This window comes from Leptopilina heterotoma, unplaced genomic scaffold (assembly GCF_015476425.1).
Source record: "Leptopilina heterotoma isolate Lh14 unplaced genomic scaffold, ASM1547642v1 Lhet_123, whole genome shotgun sequence".
NCBI classification, from domain to species: domain Eukaryota; kingdom Metazoa; phylum Arthropoda; class Insecta; order Hymenoptera; family Figitidae; genus Leptopilina; species Leptopilina heterotoma.
In genome coordinates this window covers 1,862,761-1,886,197 of record NW_025110842.1, presented here as the reverse complement: position 1 = coordinate 1,886,197, position 23,437 = coordinate 1,862,761, and the positions used below count along the sequence as shown (strand labels likewise).

The 23,437-nt window shown below is 23.9% G+C and overlaps 3 protein-coding genes across 11 annotated transcripts in view; 1 reads left to right on the top strand and 2 right to left on the bottom strand.

Moving 5' to 3' along the window:
* Positions 1–426: 426 nt before the first annotated feature.
* LOC122512699 lies at positions 427–4,376 on the bottom strand. Its single transcript, XM_043628708.1, has 7 exons — positions 4,305–4,376; positions 3,875–3,918; positions 3,635–3,796; positions 3,320–3,539; positions 2,560–2,729; positions 1,725–1,867; positions 427–1,133 (listed from the first exon to the last, which is right to left on the bottom strand). Exons 1-5 carry the CDS (start codon positions 4,348–4,350, stop codon positions 2,683–2,685), a joined length of 519 nt encoding a protein of 172 aa, XP_043484643.1. The 5' UTR covers positions 4,351–4,376; the 3' UTR covers positions 427–1,133; positions 1,725–1,867; positions 2,560–2,682.
* A 301-nt stretch (positions 4,377–4,677) lies between these two features.
* LOC122512698 lies at positions 4,678–7,660 on the top strand. The gene is made up of 7 exons (XM_043628707.1): positions 4,678–4,858; positions 5,072–5,307; positions 5,398–5,527; positions 6,088–6,454; positions 6,700–6,812; positions 7,038–7,280; positions 7,503–7,660. The coding sequence occupies exons 2-7, from the start codon at positions 5,087–5,089 to the stop codon at positions 7,623–7,625; spliced, it is 1,197 nt and encodes a 398-aa protein (XP_043484642.1). The 5' UTR covers positions 4,678–4,858; positions 5,072–5,086; the 3' UTR covers positions 7,626–7,660.
* A 241-nt stretch (positions 7,661–7,901) lies between these two features.
* The window catches only part of LOC122512696 (serine/arginine repetitive matrix protein 1), a 30,247-nt gene continuing 14,711 nt past the window's right edge, over positions 7,902–23,437 (bottom strand). For 5 of the 9 annotated variants that reach the window (XM_043628699.1, XM_043628702.1, XM_043628698.1 and 2 more), the window contains 8 exons: positions 21,875–22,015; positions 20,988–21,626; positions 16,530–16,857; positions 14,171–14,262; positions 13,782–14,029; positions 13,269–13,484; positions 12,452–12,957; positions 7,902–8,701 (listed from right to left, as the gene is read on the bottom strand). In XM_043628699.1, coding sequence (XP_043484634.1) covers positions 8,489–8,701; positions 12,452–12,957; positions 13,269–13,484; positions 13,782–14,029; positions 14,171–14,262; positions 16,530–16,857; positions 20,988–21,626; positions 21,875–22,015 — 2,383 coding nt within the window. In that variant the 3' untranslated portion in view covers positions 7,902–8,488. The remainder of the gene's footprint in view (positions 8,702–12,451; positions 12,958–13,268; positions 13,485–13,781; positions 14,030–14,170; positions 14,263–16,529; positions 16,858–20,987; positions 21,627–21,874; positions 22,016–23,437) is intronic. The other 4 variants (XM_043628705.1, XM_043628706.1, XM_043628703.1 and 1 more) reach the window with 3 other exon arrangements.

Genomic DNA, 23,437 nt, shown 5'->3' with positions numbered 1-23,437 from the left:
TACTATAACATCTAAAAATAATTGAATTGTTTCGAAGGATTTATTAAAATTTTAGAATATAATTGGATTATATTGAAAAATTTTATTAAAAATTTAAAAAATTGAATTCTTTCGTGAAATTTTATTAGAAAGTATTACGAATTTTTGCAAAAAAATGTAATAATTAAGAAATATAATTGAATAGTTTCGAAAGATTTATGCAAATTGTAGCAAGTAATTGAATCTTTTAAAAAAATATTAAAAATTAAAAAAATCTGTCTTAAAATTTTAAAAATATAATTAAATTTTTGAACTATTTTATAACGAATTAAGAAAAAACATTGAATAATAAGTGATGTGTTTTTTGATAAATAAACTTTAATAACTTTTTGTACTCGTTTATAAAACATTTCACGTCTACTATAATGCGCGTTTTTCTTATTATAGTTATTAAAATAAGTAATTAAACAACATTTTGTATAATATTTATATAACTTGTAAGAAATATTGCAATACGTTGTATTTACGATGAAATTAACATTTAACAATTACGCTGAAAAGCGTTGTTACCTCCAATTTAAAGAAACGATTGGAAAATTAAATCGTATTTTATCTCAATTTAAATGTGTTAAAATGCACAATTTTCTGAATGTCGCTTTTAAAAAGCGTTGGCATTAAAAGTATATTTAATACTGATAACTCATTTGTAATGAGAACTAAATAATAATAATAATAAAAGTTTATATCAGTCGCTCTTACACTTATCACTTTTATCGTAGCGCGTTAAATCTAACTTAAAATATAATAAAAGAAAAAATAAAACAACATTAAGAAATTCACTAATTCCTTGGCCTTTGGTTCATATTATAGTCAGGTTCGTTTTAAGTTAAAGAATGTTTAAGCGAAGATAAAAACAAAATGTCATCATTATAAATTACTTTCTCTGCGTTTCCTTATTATGTACGAAGTGATGTAATTTTGCATTTCTAATCTTTCTGTTTCGTCTTCAAACTTAATCAATTCATTTGCAAGCCAGACGCCCCACTGTTGCAATGGAGAATGAGATTCCTTCCTGTCTACCTTCATTGACTTATTTGACACTAATTGGAGAAGTGCTGACTCTATTGGATCCTCCTTTTCTTTACGCTTTCTTCCTAAAAACAATAAGAAACAGTTTTTTTAATTGTGTAAATATTTTTTGAGGAATTAAGTTGAAGCTAAATTCTACAGGAAAGAAATTTCAAACTTTATAAAAGTAAAATTGTAATGAATGATGAATACTATACACTGAAAAAAAAATTTGACAGAATGTGCATTTTACTCAGGTAATTTTTGCCTAAGAACAAAAGCAATACACACAAAGCAATTGTTTCTATTTAAAAAAAGCAAATTTTGCCTTTTTGAAAGAAAAAAATTTTAACTAAGGCAATTTTTACCTTTTTTGAAGGCAAAAATTACTTTTTTTTAAAGAAACAATTGCTTTGCGTGTATTGCTTTTGTTCTTAGGCAAAATTTGCCTGAGTATAAAAAGCACAATTTGTCAAATTTTTTTTTCAGTGTGAAAAACTCATAAAGAACACTTTCTTCACAAAACAGTATAGCTACGATTGAAAAAGAAACTTCACACTATAAAAGTAATTTATTATTACCTCTTTTTTCAAATATCTTTACGTAATTCGTGTATTTCAAATTGACTCTTTAAAAACCTTTCGTCACTACTATTTAAAAAATTAATTTAACAATACCTGGAGAATTTTTTGTAAAACCGTAATCTTTTATATCCTTTGGCAATTCATCCTCAGAACCTTCTAAACAGGAAAAGTATTCTTGTGATGAATTACTATCAGAGTTTGATTGTAATTCAATCGAAGATACATTCGATCTACTCCTACAAAATGAAAGTGAAATTAGAAATTTTATATCAAAATATGGTTTTCCATACACCGCATTAAAATAATAATTTTCTGTGTTAAATAGTAATTAAATTTAAAAGGTTTCTAGTTAATAATTTGGAAAATTTAAATTTATAATGTTTTAAATTAAATACCGCCTTAATTTTTAAATTTTTAAAATGAAGTGAAAAATTTAATATTAAATTTATTTCAAAAAAAACTTCTTTCGTTTTTAGTAATCAAAATCAGAAAAAAAAATTTTCCTAAAATTGATCAAAATAATTTTTTTAAAGAAGAATTTCAGTTAAAAATTGCAAAAATTTTTGGAATTTTTGAATAATAATAGTATTGTAATTAAGCAAACTTTTATGAAAATAATTGAATTCTGAGAAACAATTAGTTAAAAACTTTTCAAAACACTTGAAAATTCCGATACATTTTGTTAAAATTAATTATTGTCATATTTAAAAAAAGTTGATATAATTTATAAAAATATATTTTTTTAAAAGGCAAAATATTAATTGTTTGAAAGAAATTATTTAAAAAATATATATTTTCAAATAAACAAAACTAAACATAAACTATTAAATATGAGTAGGTAATTTTCGTGTGGGTACATAAAGAAGGAATGACATTAAGGGCGATTATTAGAATTAGAAGTAATAATAATTTTAGTATAAATACGTACACTCTAGATTCATCTGCTCTAACATCATCTAAAAATGATAGGTGAATGTCGAACGCCCACGACTTTAGATATTGAGCTCCAGAACCGCTGGGTGGAGATTTTTTTCTCCTGTAGTAGGAGGTTTTAATTAAGATTTGAAAATCTTTTTTTAGTAATTTCAGGAGTCCAACCTGTATGGAAAAAATAAAAATCATTTTACAAACTGCAGTGTGTTTAATTTTAAAAACATTTTATCTTAATTAGAATATGGATATTCCTTCGACAAATTTTCAATTAAAAAAATAATTAATTTAAAAATATACCAATTTTGTACTTATTTAAAGAGTCAATTGAATTGAGATTTTTTTATTATTCCTAAAGTTTAGCGATAATAAATATTTTTATTTTATTTCAACATCTTTTTTAAACTAATAAGCGAGTATTTTAGAATAATTAAAGAAAGTTTAATATTATTCAATTTTTCAATGGATTCAAACAATAATAATCTAAAATAATATTTCACAAAATAATATACATGAAGAAATATATCTTATTTAGTCATTCAAATAATACGGCAAGTCCATTGTCGCTTTAGTTGAAGTTTCTGTTATGTAAACATTGCGAAATAAATCAAAGCAATAACGTTCAATACAACAGTCTTTCAATTATATGGCAGTATTGTCACGTTAATAGTATTCTAATATTAATTTTCAAATAAAAACAAGGAGAAAACTATACTTTATATTTTTCAAAAATGCTTAAGTATATAAATATACTTTACCTCTGAATAAACGAGAAATTTTCATCCAAGAATCAGCAACTTTAGCCGGACTTCGTGCACTAATAGGCAATTTATAATTCCATATACATGGTTCTTTCTTTACATATTCTATTAAATGGATAAGATTTGTATCACTTAGAAGGGCTTCACCATTATCAGCAAGCTCAATATCATTTTGCCCATTTATGTTTTTCTGTTTTGAAATTTCTGATTCATTAATCTGCAACAGTAGAAATTTGAATTAATTTTTATTATTCTATTAGACAGAATTTTTCTTATCAACAAAATTTAATTCAGTTAACTTATATGTCTTACCTTTGATTTCACGTTATGAATTGTTTCTGCAGTTGATAGGTTTACAACATTTCCGATGATAGATAATTCGTCTTCTGTTGCTCCGGCAAAGCATGCGTGCTTGTGTATACATTCAAACGAAAATTTGGTAAAGCAAAGGCCACAATATACTGACTTCAAAATCTGAAAATTTTTATAAATGTATTACGACCTACAAATTTAATTTATTACTTTGACAAATATCATTATATTTTAACTTACACCATTAAAACTGTAATCAGCCATTTTGATAATATCTAAATAAGCTGAAAAGCAACAAGCATAAAATGATTACAAAATTAATTTGAGAAATTATAAAAGGTTCTGGAGCAGAAAAAATTAAAATGTTTGAATGAAAAAGCTAATTAATATAAGAATGAAAACGATAAAAAAATGTTGAAGCACAAAAAGCACAATTATATATGAATAAAAAGGAATATTGGTTTATTTTAAAGAATATAAAAAGCACGCAGTAAGCATCTTAACCTATTTGTAATGAAAAGTTTTAAATAACATATTATTTAATTGTATTTACAAAGAAAGGAAAAATTTTAAAATGAGTGAAAAATATATCAATTAATTAATTAATTAAATTAAATTTCTTTAATATATAAAGTTATATAAAAGGATCTTAAAATATGCGTGCACTTACCAACATGCGACACTCGGTTATAACTTTTAAGGTTAGGATACCTCATGATATATATGATATATTTATATAAAATAATGAGGAATTATTTTCACTACGATAACGAATCATCCATTAAAATAGTAATATTGCGGTATTTCTAAGTTTTTAATATTCATTTTTATTAATAATAAACATTAAATAATAATTTTTAATTTTATTCAAATTCAAATTTGGCGGTAATTTTATTGCAGTCGCGCCAGCGGAAAATTGTGGTGTGGACAATTTCACGAATTTCCCGGCTGCCTGCGCAGGCAGGCAGGCAGGCAGCAGAGCTGTGACCGTACCTTGAGTGTCTGCACTCTGCTTCATCTCTCTTCGAGTCTTTTCTTTCCCAACCCTGTTGATAATTGACCAACTTCACAGTATTTACCTGTCTCTTTTTACTTTTTAACATTTTAAGGTTATGTTTTTTTCTAGAAACATGTAAATGATAAAGTGATAAAGTAAATCATTTCGAAACGTTATTCAAAGCTAATTCTCCATTAATCACAATCTTCACAATTATCCAAAATCAGGTAATAAAAGAATTTTCTTTTATTTCGCTTCTGAGTTTAAAGTGTAAAAATTTGTTATAGGTTATGTTAGTTTAATTTGTTGTTTTCTTTTTCTCTTTTTACGTTAAATTAAAGCCTTCAAAGTATACTTTAAAGTTTTCGGAGTTCTAAACAAATAAGTCTTTTATTAATAAAAATGAAATAAACTTTCTTGGTTTTCATTTTTTCGAATAGAATATTAATATTATAATGGCAGAGAAAAAATTAAATACAAATACAACGGGAAATTCGTCGGTTCCTTCTGAAGTTACAAATAATTTTCCATCAAAATCACAGTTTTCATCGACAACACGTTTAACGTCATTTCTTGCCCCACGTGATTTAACACTCGGTGGCAATTCATTGAAATTAGATAAACCGAAAAAAGTCTACACACCGAATTTAAATGCCCAACGAAAAAAGAAAGAAGAGTAAGTTTGGAAATTTTATTTTTCGAATTTTTTCTTTACCTGCTTTTTAGGGATCGGGAAAATAAATTTGCGATTTTTTATTTTTCCTAGTGGTGAACCAGAAGTTGTGCAGAAAAATCCAAAAAATGCAAAAAACAAACATCAAAAGGGCAAGGGCAAGGGAAGGGGAGGTGATAAAGATCACGACTGGAAGAAAAAGGATAATTCCAAATATATACAGGTATTAAAAAATATTTATTCATAGAAATTCAATTATTTTGGAAATTTCCAATAAAATTCTCGGAAAAACTTTAATTATTTAAAAAAAAAAATTTAATAAAATTCACAAAAACAATTCAATTATTTAGAAATGGAAATTATTTTTTTTACAAAAATTTTAATAAAATTTGTCAAAATTTTGTTAAATAATAGAATTTTTAAAAGAATTTTATTTAAATTTTGCGAAATAATTGAATTTCTCAGAACTATTTTTTTCTATTCTTTGAATATATTTGAATTCTTTCGATAAACTTCATTATTAAAAATTAAAAATAATTGAATTGGTGCGAAGAAAATAAAAAATTAGAAAGTAATTGAATTCCTGTGTAATTTTTATTAAAATTTCGCTTAAATAATTGAATTCTTTTGGAAAATTTTATTAAAATAGATATTAAAAATAATTGAAATGAGGAAAATTTTTGAAAATAATTGAAATTTTGCCAAGAATTTTATTAAATTTTTTGAAAATAATTGAATTTCGGAGAAGAAAATTACTGAGAGAGAAATTGTCTTTTTCTTCAGTCATCGGGAGTGTTTGCGGAGGGTTTCGCCGACAGTCCACGTTCGAGAGCACGATTTTCCGGCTATCGTGAAGCGGGCGATCGTTGCTCGACACAGGAACTATTGCAGAGACCGAAATTAAATGCGGGTCGCATTGTCGACAAGGAGCAAGAGGAGGAGAAATTGAAATTATTATTGCGCGACGATTTCATTGACAATGACGATGAGAATGGAGAATTTGATAATCAAAATTGTCCCATTGTCCTGCCAATAATAACGTCCGAGGGTAAATTATTCAAGGAGGAGGTGAAAATTGAAGCCAATGAACAAATCGATGATAATGTGGGAGATGAGAAAAAGAAGACTGCATTTGTCAAACATGACAAAAGTTGGTATTTTTTTTTTATCTATTTATGGAACAATTTTTTTTTTCATTATACTTTTTCCTTTTTCTTCCTTTTATTTTTTTATTTTTCAATTCTTTTTTAAATTATTCTTTAATTTTCAATTCTTTTTACTTCTTTATTTTTTAGTTTTTGATTTTTTATTCTTTTCTCAAATTTTTTCTATTTGTTAATTTTTGTACTTTCTCTTTTTATTGTCATGAAACTTTTAAAAAAATATATATTACAGAAAAAAATGTCGGAAAAGAATTATTCCGCAAGAACGTGAAGGATGAGAAAAAAATACCGTTGAATATTTCCCAGAGTTTGGAAAACAAAGCAAATGGATATTTTCTAATTCGGGTACGAGAGTTATTAGTTTTTTTTTTTATTTTACAAATTCCAAGCGAATGAAGGAAAAAATTTGAAGTAAATAATTGAAAGCAATAAATTAATTAATTAGTCATTTTAGTAATTAGTTAATGTAGTTAATAAATTAATTTTTTAACATACAAAAAAATATTCTAGGTAATTGTAATATAATATAAATAATATTGTTTTGATTTTCCAAAAAAAAAAAAAAAATAGTTCACCGACTGCTTACCAGGCGAGTCTGTTGATAATGACGATGAGGACAATACTCGACCGCGTAAAAATGCCGAGGCAAAAGTTGACAATAATAAACAACAACAAAAGCCAGAGAATATTTTTGATAATTTGAAGGAGGGATTTTTGGGAAAACTACAAATTTTAAAGTCCGGCTCTGCGAGATTGTGCCTCGGCAATCATAATCTCTCGATTGATCTCGCGCCACAAGTATTTTTCCGTGAAGTGAGTATCACCTCTGTCTTTCATTTTTTAAACAATACAATTAATAAAATTTCAATCTTATAAATTTCATTTAGAAAAAAATATTTTTTAATGCGACATAATTTTCTTTTCTAATTACAATCTGCGACTAAAATTTTTTTTCTTTCATAATTACAATTTGCAATTCTTTTCTTTCATTTTATAATAATTCCAATTATAATTTTGTTTCTGTTTATTTCCCAGGACGTTGTTGTCTCGAAATTGGATAATGAAAATATAACCGGAGAACTCATTAATCTCGGACCTGTTCATACGAATTTAATTTGTACTCCCGATTGGGAGAGTCTCATAAAGCTGCAAGTGTAATAAAAGAAAAAAAAATCATTTCTCTATTATTTAAATTTCTCGATTTTCTTAATTAATATTCTCGTCCAAATTAAAAAAAAAAATTAACTCAATATTTGTGAAAGGAAAAATACTTATTTTTTCCCCCTATTTTTAGATTTTATTTTTTCGTCACAGTTTTTTTTGTTGTTGTAAACAATAATAAACATAAAATTGTAAACTATTAAAATCTAGTTCGTAAACTATTTTTGAATTACTTTTTTTTGTTTTCGAATTCTTGAAATTACAATTCAGAGATAGATTTTTAAAAATTTCCTTTATTTAATATTAATATTATTATTATTATTTACGTACGTAAAATCAATAGCAGATACGTTAGAATGCGTACAAACGTATTACATTAAATATATATATAATATGTATATAATGAATTATGACAATACTCTCCATTTTTTATCTCTTTCTTAAAATTAAGACAAAAATTCACTTTTTTTCTTTTCTGCCATCTGGTGAAAATTCATCAAATATTTTCAAAATATCGTCGATTATTTTTTTCAAGAAAAAAAGAATGATTTCTCTCTTTTTTTCTATTAACACTTCAAAAAATTGTTTATTCTAATTCTAATAAAAAAAAATATTTAAGAACAATAAAAAAAAAAGAGAGTTGTTTTCTGGGAGAGAAAATCTCGTGTAGACTACTATTTATAGTAAGTAAAAAAAAACAGAAAAAAAGTGATTTAAAAAAAAAATTATTAACAGAATTGTTTATTGTGATTCGGAAAATTTTTTTCTTTTTTTAAATAAAGTGAAATAAAAAAAAAAATAAAGAAAAAAATTTACGAATCATTTCTTGTTTTTACTTTTTTTTTCTTCTCTTTCTCTTTCTAATCACTTTGTTCTACGCTGTGGCCTTTTTTCATTGATTTCAATGCCTTTTCGCGTAGTTTCTTCTCCAATTCCTCGGTATTCCCTTCGCTTGCGTCTGACTCTTCGGATTCGGCGACTCGCTTCTTTTTATGCTTTCTGTGCTTCTTGTGTTTCTTGTGCTTCTTGTGTTTTTTGTCCTTTTTCTTCTTCTTCTCCTCAACTTCGCTCTCCTGCAAAAAAAAATAAGACGAAAAAAATTATTATTTTGTTTTTTATAAAAAACAAATGTTATACGTAAATAAATAAATAATAGGAATTTTAATAAAATTCAAACTTCTTGAAAATTATTTTCATCATTTCAATTCAATTATTATTTTCTACAATTTTAAACAAAAATTTTTCTTAAAATCAATTATTTTTTAATGATTTCCGACAAAATTTTCTTTGAGAATTTTCAAATCCATTTGTTTACAATATTCAATTTTAAGTGAAATTTCGATTTTATTCCAAAATTCTTCAATTAAATATATATTAGAAAATAAAAATTTCAAATAATTTCAAAGAAAAATTCAATTCCTAAACTTTTAAAAAAAAAAAAAAATTAATTCTACAGAATTGTTAGTTAAAAGTAGGAAAAATTCAAATTCTTAAAAGATTTTAATTTGAAACCTTTTCAAAATTCAATTATTATCTAAAATTTTAATTGAAATTCATTTTTAAATCAATTTTTATTTTAAAAAAAATTCTACGAAGAAAAAATTTATTATTTTTGTGAAAAAAATTAAATTTCCGCGAAGAATTTTAATACTTTTGAAAATAATTGAATTTTGCAAAGAATTTTATTAAAATTCCTGAAAATAATTGAATTTACTGGAAGAATTTTGTTATTTATCAAGATAATTGAATTCTTTCGAAGAATTGCGTTAAAACTTTTGAAATAATTAAATATAATTCAAAAAAATTTAATTTGTTTCAACAGAATTGAAATTAAAATTTTTCAAAAAAATTAGTTTTACAGAATTAGAAAAATTAAAAATTGAGATTTTTCAAGGTTTTAACCTGAAACCCCTTCAAAATTCAATTATTTCTAAAAATTCACGCTATAATGCTTTTAATATTCAATTATTATTTATTTATTTATTTTTATCTGAAATTTTAATTGAAATTTATTTTTAAATCAATTTTTATTAGAAAATTCTACGAGAATTCAATTATTTAAATACAGAAGTAAATTATTTATTGAATAATTGAATTTTTCTTAATATTGAATTCACAAACAATTTTATCAATAAATTTTTAAATAATTGAATTCTTCAAAATTTCCTGCAAAAAAAAGTAATTAAAATTGTATTGAAAATACAATTGAATTCACGGAAAGAATTTTATTTATTTAATGAAAATAATTCAATTATTGCGACAATTTAAAAAAAAAATTTTTGAAAATAATTGAATTATTTTCAGAAATTTTATTAAAATTATACTGAAAATAATTAAATTCTTTCAAAGAATTCTTTAAAAATTGAATTGACTAAAAATAATTGAATTCTTTCGAGAAATTCTATTCAAATAGTTTTGAAAATAACTGAATCGTTTGAATTGAATAAAAATAATTGAATTTTTCGACAAATTTTATTGAAAAAAAAATTAAATTTCTGCAAAAAACTTTAATTAAAACTTAAAAAATAATTCAATTTATTGGATAGAATTTTCTCATTTATGAAATATTTTGAATTTTGACGATGTTTTTAATAAAATTTTTGAAAATAATTAAATTCTTGCACAAGAAGTTTTTTTTTATTTATAAAAATAATTAGATTCCTGTTGACGTGAGGGATTTTTCCTCACTTTTAATTATTTGATCGATCCGGAAAAATGAGCGACCTTACGGTATTTTCACCGTAGGTGGCGCCTGTTCTCGGCCACTTACCGGTAAAGCTACGTAATTTTCCATATTAATTACATGAAGTGCTGTGTGGTGCGCATACGCGATTCGTACGAATATGACTTCGCTCAGTGCGTAGATATAAGCGGATCACCGAGAAATGTACTTCGACAACCGTACCCGACCTCTCATTGCCTGGAGGGGGAGGTACCGGTTCGAGCTAAGAAATAAAAGCAAACTTGAAATCACACAAGCTAGCTTAATTTTTCTCCTATACCCATTTTCCTATCTTCCATGCTACGAGCCTCGACTAGCAGCCAGACGGAGAAGGAAGGAAGGATGGAAGCTATTCCCCAGCCGCCTTGGGTCCCCCACCGCCTGCCAATTCTCTCCTAACCACGATGTCAGCTCAAAGGCCCCCATCGTCCGCCTCACTGTCACGTCCCCCCCCCCCCCCCGCTCAACGACGATACCAAAATTTAACCTACATCGCCGCACCGAGGGTTGCATTGGTTCCCCATGCAGTTCCCCATAAGGGTTAAATTTTCATTCCCCTAAATTCTCGCGGGTCAACCGGCCACTCTTAAAATACTAAAAATTCAATCTGCCCCTTTAATAGCTTCACAGCACTCTTCTGTGAACAAATTTGACGAGAATTTCCCTACCCGTAAAAAAGGGAAATTCGCCTATGTCACTGTCAAAGAATTTGATTGTTTTTAAAAATAATTGAATTCTCATAAAGAATTTCATCAAAAAATTCTGTAAATAATTGAATTTCTGTGGAGAATAATTCTTTATTTATGAAAATAATTGAATTCTTGAAAATAATTTTATTAAAATTTTTTGAAGATAATTAATTTTTTGCAAATACTTTTATTATTTATGAAAATAATTTAATTACAGCAAATAATTTTATTATTTATGAAAATAATTTAATTTCTGCAAATAATTTTATTATTTATGAAAATAATTAAACTTCTATACAATAATTTTGTTTTAATTATGAAAATAATTTAATTACTGACAAAGAATTTGATTGTTTTTACAATAAATTGAATTCTTATAAAGAATTTCATCAAAAAAAAAAATTCTGTAAATAATTGAATTTCTGAGGAGAATTTTTATAATTATTTATAAAAATAATTGAATTCTTGAAAATAATGAAATTCTTGCAAAAAAATTTTGCAAATATTTGAATTCTCACAAAGAATTGTATTAAAAGTTTTTTTTTTCTTAAATAATTAAATTTTTTGTGCAATTTTATTAAAATTGTATATAAAAAATAATTGAATTCCTATGAAAAAAAATCAATTACTGCAAAGAATTTTCGTTTAAAATTTTTGGAAAATAATTTAATTCCTGGGAAGAATTTTATTATTTATGGAAATAATTCAATTATTGTGTCCAGTTTTAGTAAATTTTTGAAAAGAATAATTGAATTATTTCTAGAATTCTATTTGAATCTTTTAAAATAATTGAATTCCAACAAAGATTTTTATTATTTACTGAAATAATTGACTTTTTGCGACGCATTTCATTAAAATTGTTGGCAAAAAAAAAAAAATTGAATTCTTTTGACAAATTTGATTAAAATTATTTGAAAATTGAATTGAATTTAATTATAAAAATTGAATTGAATAAAAATAATTGAATTCTTTTGAAAAATTTTTTTGTAAAGAATTAAATTTCTACAAAGAATTTTATTATTTATGAAAATAATTGAATTATTGCGAAGAAATTTATAAAAAAAAAAAAAAAATGGTAAATAATTGAATATCTGTGAAATTCTTATTATTTATAAAAATAATTGAATTCCTGTGAAATTATTATTATTTATAAGAATAATTAAATGTTTGCATAGAATTTTATGAACATTTTTTTTAAATAATTGAATTCTTTTAGAAAATTTTATTATTTTTTTTTCATGAAGTAGTAAAAATAGAAAAAGAAAAAAATAGAAAAGGCAGAAAAAATAATAATAGAAAAAAATAGAAATAGAATTAAAATAGAGGAATAGAATAGAAAAGAAACAAAATACTAATAAATATTAATTAGAGCAAAAAAATCAAAAGAAAGAATATTAGAAAAAAATACTAACGTCCGATTCACTGGTACTTGTTTTCGTCCTCTTCTTCCTCTTCTTCTTCACCTTCTCCTCATCACTGCTGTCGTCGGCCTTGCTTCGCTTTTTCTTCGACTCCTTTTCATTCTCCTCGTCGTCCGAGCTCGAGTCGCGTTTGCTTTTCTTCGATTTAGTGCGTGTCGTTTCATCGTCACTAGTCGAGTCCTTCCTCGATTTTCTGCTTCGCGATTTTTCATCGTCCGTTGAACTTTCACGTCGTTTACGTGATTTTTTCGGCTCATCATCCGAACTCGAATCTCTCTTCGACGATTTTGCCTTTGATTTCAATTTCTCGTCGTCGTGAACACGTCCTTTTTTACCACCGCGTTGCTCCTCTTCGGGCGACGATGAATCTCTCCTCGAACGTTTATATTTTTTCGTTGTTGTTGCCTCATCTTCATTATCTTTACGCGAACGTTTCTTCTCCACTTCCGATTCGCGGCGCTTTTGCTCCTTTTTCTCTTTGCCCCGATCGTTGGATTCTGAAACACAAGAAAAGAATATAAATAAATGAAAAAAAGAATTTAATTTGAAACAAAAAAAAAGACAAATAAACAAAAATAAATATACAAAAGAATTTAATTTAATGCGAAAAAATACAAATAAATAAAAAAGAAATTTAATTTAATTTAAAACGAAAAAAAGACAAATAAACAAAAATAAATATAAAAAGGAATTTAATTTAATTTAACACAAAAAAGACAAATAAAGAAAAAATAATTAAATAAAAAATTATGTTTAGTTTGTAAAACTAAAAATAGTTTATAATTTACAAAAATAGTTTTTTATCTACCAGTTCGACTTGTGTCGCGATTCTTCTTCGATTTCTCGGTTTTCTTCTCGTCCTCAGAATCGGAACTCGAGATAATTTTACTCTTGTCCGATTTTTCATCCTCCGTCGATGCTTTCCTCGATTTTCTCGATCTCTCAACTTTCTTCGTCTTCTTACGGCCTGGAACATTCATTTTTCTTTGCTGATTTGACTCTTCACAAACTCCAAATTCAATTCCTGGCAAATCCAATTCGTTAAAAATGTAAATTTTTCTTTTTATTTTTTGTTTACAAAACTTGAATTTTCTTTTAAATTAAAAAAAAAAATAGAAAAGAAAAAAAGAGAAAAAAAATATAGAAAATAAAAACGAAAAAGGACGTAGATCGAAAAAATTAACATAAAAAAACGTAAAGTCAAAAAATAAAGTTTTAAAGAAAATTTGTTTCGTGTAGAAAATATTTTTTTTTTATTTTTCGAAAGAAATCTCACAGATTTCTTTTGAAAAATGAAAAAAAAAAAATAAATAAAACTCACCATCGTCGCTATCATCAGAATCAGAAGATTCGTCGCGTTTGTCGCGCTTCGTTTTTTTTGGCACTTCGACAATTTTTCTCGTCGCTTCGACGATTTTTTGAACTTTCTTGTCCTCGATGGGAACTTTCGTTTGTTTCACGATTCTCTCCACTTTTTCCACACGTTCATCTTTCTTCAGTGGAAAAGTCTCGGCTCCCGAAATGACAATTGTCTCCGCGATAACTTTTGGCGATTCCAACTTGTCCTCCCTGAATAAAAAAAAAAAAAAAAAAAAATTGAATAAAATTATTGGAAAAAATAGTCAATTGTCAATCAATCAAAAATCTTCAAATTCTATTTTGAATTTAAATTAATAAGCAACTTAATTAATTTTTTAATTAATTACTCACTTCAGAATTGCTTGTTTCATTTTATTATTAGCAGCAATGATGTCCTCAGTCTTCTTGAAAGGCGATGGCGTTCTCGACAAACTCTTGGAAAACTGGAAAATAAAAAGAGAAAAATAATTAAATTCTTCATTTTCTCTTACTCGAAAAAGAGTAAATATAAATAAATAAAATTTCAGAATTAAAATAAAATCAATTTGAAAATTATATAATAAAAGAACGAAAGTTTTTTAAATAAGAAAACTGGAAAATTGGGAAAAAAAATCATTGAAATCGTTGACTTAAATACTTAATTATAAATTGAATTCATTTCAAGAATTTTATCAACATTTTTTTCAATAATTGAATTTTTTTGGGAAAATGTAATTAGAATTGTATTAAAAATAATTTAATTCTAGACAAGATCCGTGTTTTATTAAAATTCTTCAAAATAATTGAATTGTTTTAAAGAATTTATTATTCAATATTCTTGAAAATAAATAAAGTTTTTTTAAAATAATTTTTACTGAAAATTTTGAAAGTAATTAAATTTTATCAAGAATTCAATTATTTTCAATAATTGTAATCAAATTCTAAGCAAAAAGTCAATTTATTTGAACAATAAAAATCTTCGTAAAAAATTCAATTATTTTTATATATAAATAATGAAATTCTTATCAAGATTTCACTTATTTTCAATACAATTTTAATTGATTTCTTCGAAAATTTCAATTACTTTTTTAAAAACCTTGTAAAAATTCTCCGAGAAAATTCAATTATTTCAAAAAAATAATTGAATTATTTCACACGAGTTCAATTATTTAAAAAACTTTTAATGAAAATTCTATTCAAGAATTCAATTATATTTTCATAAATAATGAAATTTTCGCTGGAATTCAATTATTTTAAAAAACAATTTTAATTGAATTCCAGGGAAAATTCAATTATTCTCCAACATTTTTTTCAAATTCTTCGTAAGAATTCAATTCTATCAATAAATAGTAAATTTTTCCCAGGAATTCAATTATTTTAACAGAGTTTTTAATACAATTTTCATAAAATTCTTCTAAAAAATACACATATTATTTGAAATTTTGCAAAAATATTCAATTATTTTTATAAATAATAAAATTCTTTGGAAGGATTCAATTATTTTTATTAAAAGGAAAAATTCCTCGGAGGAATTAAATTATTTACAAAATACAATTTTAATGAAATTTCACGAATGAATTCAATTAGATTTTTAATTTTTAACAAAAATTTTTTAGAAAAAATTCAATTATTTTTTAAAAATTTTATAAATTTGAAACAATTTAATTTATTTTTTAAAATTTTTCAAAAGAATTTCATTATTTTCAAAAATATTATTAGTTTCTTCAAAAAAAATTCGATTATTTTCAATATTTTAATAAAAAATTTTCGCTGGAATTAAATTATTTTAAATAAAATTTTAATTGAATTCCAGGGAAAATGAAATTATTTCTAAACATTTTTTTAAATTCTTCGAATTCCCAGGAATTCAATTATTTTAAATACAATTTTAATAAAATTCTCCTAAAAAATTACATCATTTTTTTAAAATTTGCCAAAAATTCAATTATTTGTAGAAATAATAATTTTTTTCGCAGGCATTCAATTATTTAAAAAAGTTTTATGAAAATTCTATTCAAGAATTATTCATTGAAAATTTAATTCTTTAAAACAATTTTATTAAAGTTTTTGTAAATAATTACATTTTTTTTTAAGAATTTCATTAAATTTCAAAAATTTTATTACAATTTTAAAAAATAATTGAACCTGTTAGAGAAATTTTATTAAAATTATCTTGAATAAAATTGAATTTTTTTCTATAGAAATTTAATTAAAATTTTATCTGAAAAAATTGAATTTTTTTTAAGGAATTTTATTAAAAATTTTGATAATAATGATTTTTTTAAAAGAATTTCATGAAAATTGTTGAAAATAATTGAATTTATATTAAAATTGTTGAAAATAATGGAATTTCATTAATATTTTAAAAATTAATTGTATTCTTTTTTTAAACTTGATAAAAATTGTATTGAAAATAATTGAATTGCTATAAAGAACTTTATTATTTTTTGAGAATAATGAAATTCTTGATACAAATTTTATTATAATTTTTGAATTATAATAAACAAGAATATCTAATGTTATATGTACTGAATAAGTGAATTCTTTAAATTTTAAATCTGAATTCATTCAAAAATTGATGTTTATTCTGGAAAATATAAAATTTCTTTAATTTACAGAATAATAAATGGAATACCGCCTTCCGCGCGTATCATTTATTGGTAAAAATATAAATAACAAAAAATATAAAATATTTAAAATACAATATAGGTGTAAGATAAATAAAACATACCCTGTGTCTAGAAATTGGGAGACTGGCAGTCGGTACTTTTTTCGGGGATATATTTGTCTCGGGTTTCTTTTGAACGACAATTTCGGCAACTTTTTTCACTTCCTTCTCAACGCGCTTTGGAATTTCCTTCTCGACAATTTTCTCCTTTTCCTTCTCTCTTTCCTTTTCTTTCTCCTTTTCCTTCTCTTTCTCCTTTTCTCTCTCTCTTTCCTTTTCCTTCTCCTTTTCTTTTTCCTTCTCTTTCTCTTTCTCCTTCTCCTTTTTCTTTACTTCCTCCAAACGCTCCTTCTCTTTCTTCTCCTGCGCCAATTTCTTCTCCACCGATCGTCTGCAATAAGAAAAAGAAAATTTCAATCGTCTTAAAAAATTTTCAATTATTTCTTTATAAAAACTCAATTTTTTAAATAAAATTCTTGAAAAATTCAATTCTTTTTTAATAGAATTATTTTTTATATAATTTCTCGAAAGTATTCAATTATTTTTATTTAATTCAACGGATTTAGTTATTTTTAATACAATTTTAATAGAATTCTTCGAAAAAATTCAATTATTTTTAATTTAATTCAAAGGATTCAGTAATTTTCAAAACTATTTTAATAGAATTTCTCTGAAGAATTTAATTATTTTTATTCAATTCAATGTTTTAAAGAATTCTTCGAATAAATTCTATTATTTTGAAAATAATTAAAAAAAAAATTGTCTACTAATTTTATTAATTTTTAAATATAAAAAAATGATTTTATCACTCTCGATCGTCTTTAATTATTAGAAAATATGAAATCTTATAATAATATTTATAATTTAAATTTTTGAAATATTAAAATAATATTATAAATAAATTTATCAGGGTTGCCACAAATATTTAATTTTATTTTTCCCTGACTTTTACCTAATTTCCAGACAAAATTTTCACTTTTTCCCTGACCCTAAAAAATATTCTGATTCACTCTAAAAATTATTAGATACTCAAAAAAATGTTTTATTAAATTTATTTACAAATTTCTTCAAAAGTAAAATTATTCGAAAACATCAATAATTTCTTTTTTAAATAAATATTTAATCATTATTATTTTTCCGTAGGAATTAAAATCAATTATTATCAAAAGTAGTAAATTTTCTCGAAAAAAATTCAATTATTTGAAAAAATTGTAATAAAATTCGTTGCAATAATTCAATTATTTTCATAAATAATAAATCGATTATTCGGTAATTCATTTTTTAATCAATTTTTATTAGAAAATTTTAGGAGAATTCAATTATTTAAATTAAAAAATAAATAATTTATTGAATGTTTGTTAAAATTGAATTCTCATAAAGAATTTTATCAACAAAATTTTTTCAATAATTCAATTCTTTTGACAAATTTTAATAAAATTTTTAGAAATAATTAAATTTTTCGAGCAATTTCTTTAAAATATTTTATAAAAAATTAATTAAAAATCCTGCGATGAGTTTTATTATTTATGAAAATAATTAAAAAAATTTCCCAAAAATGTTATTAAAAATTTTTCTAAAATAATTTGAATATCGGTGAAGAATTTTATTATTTATAAAAATAATTGAATTCTTGAAAAGAACTTTGTTAAATTTTTTTTACATAATTGAATTTATGCGACAAATTTTATAAAAATATTTTTAAATAATTGATATTGAGTCATTCCATTATATTTCGACTAAAGTCGTTGCCGACTAATTTTAAAAAATTGTAATATTTTGCAGGAATAATTTTAAAGATATTAGGATCACCGAACAAAAAGAATTTTTAAAATATTTTTTATATTTATTGTAAAATAAGCATCTAAAGTATATGAAGTCGTAAAAACTGACACTTTTTCATCTAATAGAAAATATTAAAGAAAACACATAATTTACTATAAAAACGTAAAAAAATTATTAGAATTTATTAAGAATGAATTATTTTATTATTATAAATTGATAGAAACAATTATTAATAAGAAATATTAAATAAAAAGTAATTTTAAAGTTTACATGGAAAATAACCTATTTTTGCAAATTTCATTCACTAAATATGAGAAAGAGAAATCATTAAATTGGATAAAACCTTATGAAATATAAAGTACCTGTGATTAACTTTCAGTTTTTTTTATCACTTTCTTCCTGTTTTCTTCACAAATATTAAAAAATAAGCAATTAAAATTGGCACTTTGCTTATTTTCACGATTTTCAAATGTAAATAACTTTTGCCTAGAAAAATGAAAAATTACGAAAATTGGGCAATAATTAATTCATCACTAGATACACTCACTGGAAAAAGATTTTCTTTGGTCCCGAAGCTATTTCTCGAATTAATTAACTTTAAACTTTTTACTATTTCTATCAGGTTAATACATGTGATTTCTTTAAAACTGAAGTTGGTTCAAAACGATTAAACAAGAAGAGCTAACTTCGTCCTTTAAAAAACACATGTATTAACCTGATAAAAATAGTCAAAAGTTTAAAGTTAATTAATTCGAGAACTAGCTTTGGGACCAAAGAAAATCTTTTTCCAGTGAGTGTATCTAGTGGTGAATTAATTATTGCCCAATTTTCGTAATTTTTTATTTTTCTAGGCAGAAGTTATTTACATTTGAAAATCGTGAAAATAAGCAAAGTGCCAGTTTTAATTGCTTATTTTTTAATATTTGTGAAGAAAACAGGAAGAAAGTGATAAGAAAAACTAAAAGTTAATCACAGGTACTTTATATTTCATAAGGTTTTATCCAATTTAATGATTTCTCTTTCTCATATTTAGTGAATGAAATTTGCAAAAATAGGTTATTTTCCATGTAAACTTTAAAATTACTTTTTATTTAATATTTCTTATTAATAATTGTTTCTATCAATTTATAATAATAAAATAATTCATTCTTAATAAATTCTAATAATTTTTTTACGTTTTTATAGTAAATTATGTGTTTTCTTTAATATTTTCTATTAGATGAAAAAGTGTCAGTTTTTACGACTTCATATACTTTAGATGCTTATTTTACAATGAATATAAAAAATATTTAAAAAATTCTTTTTGTTCGGTGATCCTAATATCTTTAAAATTATTCCTGCAAAATATTACAATTTTTTAAAATTAGTCGGCAACGACTTTAGTCGAAATATAATGGAATGACTCTATTTTTCGAAAAAAGTTTTTAATTTTTTTTTTATATTAAATAATTGAAATCATGTGAAAATTTTATTATTTATGAAAATAATTGAATTATTTCAAAGAAATATATTAAAATTTTTATAAATTATTGAAATTCCTGTGAAATTTTAACAAGAATTTTATTCAAGTTTTTAAAAATAAATAAATTTTGAAGAAGAATTTTATTATTTATAACAATAATTAAAATTTTTACGAGAATTTAAAAAAAATTTTTTTTAATAATTGAATATTGAAGAATTTTATTGTTTATAAAGATAATTGAAATTTTGACAAGAATTTTTTTTTTTTTTTGATATTTTTGAACATAATTGAATTTCTGCGAAGAATTTTCTTACTTTTGAAAATAATTGAATTCTTCCAACGAATTTTATTCAAGTTTATAAAAATAATTGAATTTCGCTGAAGAATTTTACTATTTCTAAACAGAATTGAATTCTTGAAAAGAACTTTGTTAAATTTTTTTTTAAATAATTGAATTCTTACGACGAATTTTATAAAATTCTTTTTAAATAATTGATATTTTTCGAAAAATTTTTTGAAATTTTTTATATTAAATAATTGAATTCCTGTGAAAATTTTATTATTTATGAAAATAATTGATTTATTTAGAAGAAATTTATTAAAAAATCTTGTAAATTATTGAATTCCTGTGAAATTTTGCCAAGAATTTTATTAAAGTTTTTAAAAATAATTGAATTTCGAAGAAGAATTGTATTATTTATAAAAATAATTGAAATTTTGACAAGAATGTTTATAAATTTTTGAACACAATTGAATTTTGGAGAAGAATTTTATTATTTTTAAAGATATAATTGAAATGACCAGAATTTTTTTTAATTTTTAAATATAATTGAATTTCTGCGAAAAATTTTATTACTTTTGAAAATAAATGAATTTCTGGAATTATTTATTGTAACTTTTCTAGAATTCAATTTTTCTTTTAGTATTTTTAACTAAAAGTCTTTTATCAATCTAGTTTTTATGAAAATTGTAAAAATGATTTATTAAATAATTTATAAGTCATAATTTTATGATAGTTCTTGTGAAATTAAGTTATTTAAAAAGAAATTATTGTCTGAAATAGAAAAAATTCAAGGTTTTGTATTAAAATTCGTGGTAATTTCATAGTTTACGAGGCAAACAAAAAAAACATCAAAATTCAGAGTTTTTTCATGAATTTTTAAAATTCAATTTTTTCCAGTACTTTTACTAAAAATCCCTGACTTTTCCCTGAATTCCCTGACCTGTCGCAACCCTGTTTATTGAAACAAAATTTTTAAAAAAATAGGAAATCTCACCTCGATTGTTCCTCATCGCTAGACGAACTACTGTCGCTACTCTGCGAACTACTCGACTTCGAGCGTCCATTCCTCAAATCCTTTTTCACCACAGAATCAGTCGATTTTTTATTACTCTTCTCATCGGTGGATATTTTACGTTCGCGTGACGATTTATTTTTCGCATCCTTGAGCGTTGAAGAAGAAGTGTTGGAATTAGCAGCGACGGCGGTGGCTGAAGCAGCAGCAGCAGTAGAAGAATTAGCGGCCGAAGAAGCAGTGGCAGCGTTTGTCGCTGACGAAGAATCCTTGGCGATTCGCTCTTGTGACGGCGCACGTTTCGTGTCCTTAATTCTCTCGGTCGACGAGCCCTTGCGATCCTTGGACTTTGAACGGCGATCTCTGTCGCGATCGCGACGATCCCGTGAACGATCGCGTTTACTTGAACGATCACGTGACAGTGATCTGTCGTATCTGTGTGAACGATCACGATTGTCGGAGGAGCGTCGTCGACTATCGCGACGTTCCGGCGAACGACGCCGATCACGTCGCTCCGATGATCTTCGTCGTCGGTCCGGTGAACGTCGTCCACGTCGGCGGTCACCTGGACTCGGCGATCGTCGCCGATAGCGCACTGGACTTCTCCTCGGCGGACTTCTGCTTTAAAGCAGAAACAATTTTCGTTTATTAGACAAATAAACTTTTTTTTTCTTTTTTAATTTTTGTATTTCTATTTTTGTATTTTTATTTTAAAAATTAAATTATTTCTAAATTTTTCTACAAAAAATTGTTTTAAACATTCAATTATTTTCTATTTAAAACTTAGAAAATGGTACAAAAATTTAATTATTTAAAAAAAAAATCACTTTCGTAGAAAAAGTGAAAAAAAAGAAAAGAATAGAAATTACCTTCTTCTGCTTGGAGCCCTTCGAACGGATGGTGGACGCATTCCTCGACTTCCGCTGTACCTGTCCAAACGGTCACGATCACGGTCCCTGTCCCTGTCCCTCCTTCTGTCCCTCTCGCGGTCTCTGTCCAACGATGAGCGTCTAAAAAAAATATTTTTTTATTATTGCAAAATTATTTCAAAAACAAAAGATTGTTTTTCTGCTTTTACTTTCTTTTTGATGTGTTTAGAAAAGTTTAAATATTTTTTAAAAAAGACAGTTTTTCTCTTTTTATTTTCTTTTTGCTGTACTTTTTCTTTTTAAAAAAATCTAAATCGAAATAAGAAAGAGAAAAAAATACACCAAGAAAAAGAAAAAAAAAACTAAAACGAAAAAAGAAACAATCTACAAAAAAAAAAGAAAAAGAAATATGAAAAAATACTTACAGCAAAAAGAAAGTAAAAACAGAAAAAACAAAAAGAAAACAAAAAGAAAAAAATTCATAAAAAGTAAAGAGAAAACAGAAAATAGTAAAAAAAAAACTAAAGAGAAAAAAGAGAAATGAAGAAATCGATCACTCCGAGTCTTCGATTCGGAGCAATCGATTTCTTCACGTTTTATAATAAAATTTAAAATGACAGAGTGATAAAATCATTATTTTATATTATTATAAGAATATTGCAACTATAAATTTTAATTTTCAAAGATTTTCATTTTTGAACCCTTTTCAAAATTCACTTATTTATAAAAATTCACGCTATGATGCTTTTAATATTCAATTATAATTTCAAATTTTAAGTGAAACTCATTTTTAATCAATTTTTATTAGAAAATTTTTCGAGAATTCAATTATTTAAATGCAAAGATAAATAATGTATTAAATAATTGAATATTTCTTAAAATTGAATTTTTTTAAAGAAATAAAAAATTCTAAAAATAATTGAATTCTTTCGGCGAATGTTAAAAAAAATTAAAGAAAAAAAAAATTAAAAAAAATTAATTAAAAAAATTAAAAATTAAAGAATAAATGCAATTTTTTATCAGTTTATGTAAAATTGTACATAAAAAATAATTGAAACTCTGCTATAAATATTGTTATTCATAAAAGTAATTTAATTCTTGCAACGAATTTTATTAAAAAATTTTTTAAAGAATTGAATTCCTGTGAAGAATTTTATTTCTGAAAATAATTGAATTCTGGAGAAAAATATTATTTATGATATTAAATTAATTTCTTGTGAAGAATTTTATTTAAATTTTTTAAATAATTGAATTTCTCAGAATTTTTTATAACATTTTGAAAATAATTAAATTCCATCAATAAAATTTCATTAAAAAAATTGAAAATGATTGAAATCTGACGAAGAATTTTATTAAATTTTTTAAAAATAATTAAATTCTTGTGAAAAGTTTTATTTTTGAAAAAAATTGAATTCTTGGGAAGAATTTAATTAAAATTTCTTAAATAATTGAATTGCTTCGAAGAATTTTATTTTTGAAGAAAATAATTGAATTGTTTCGAAGATTTTTACAAAGATTTTTGACAGTAAAATTGTAAAATTCCTATAAGGAATGTTATATTTT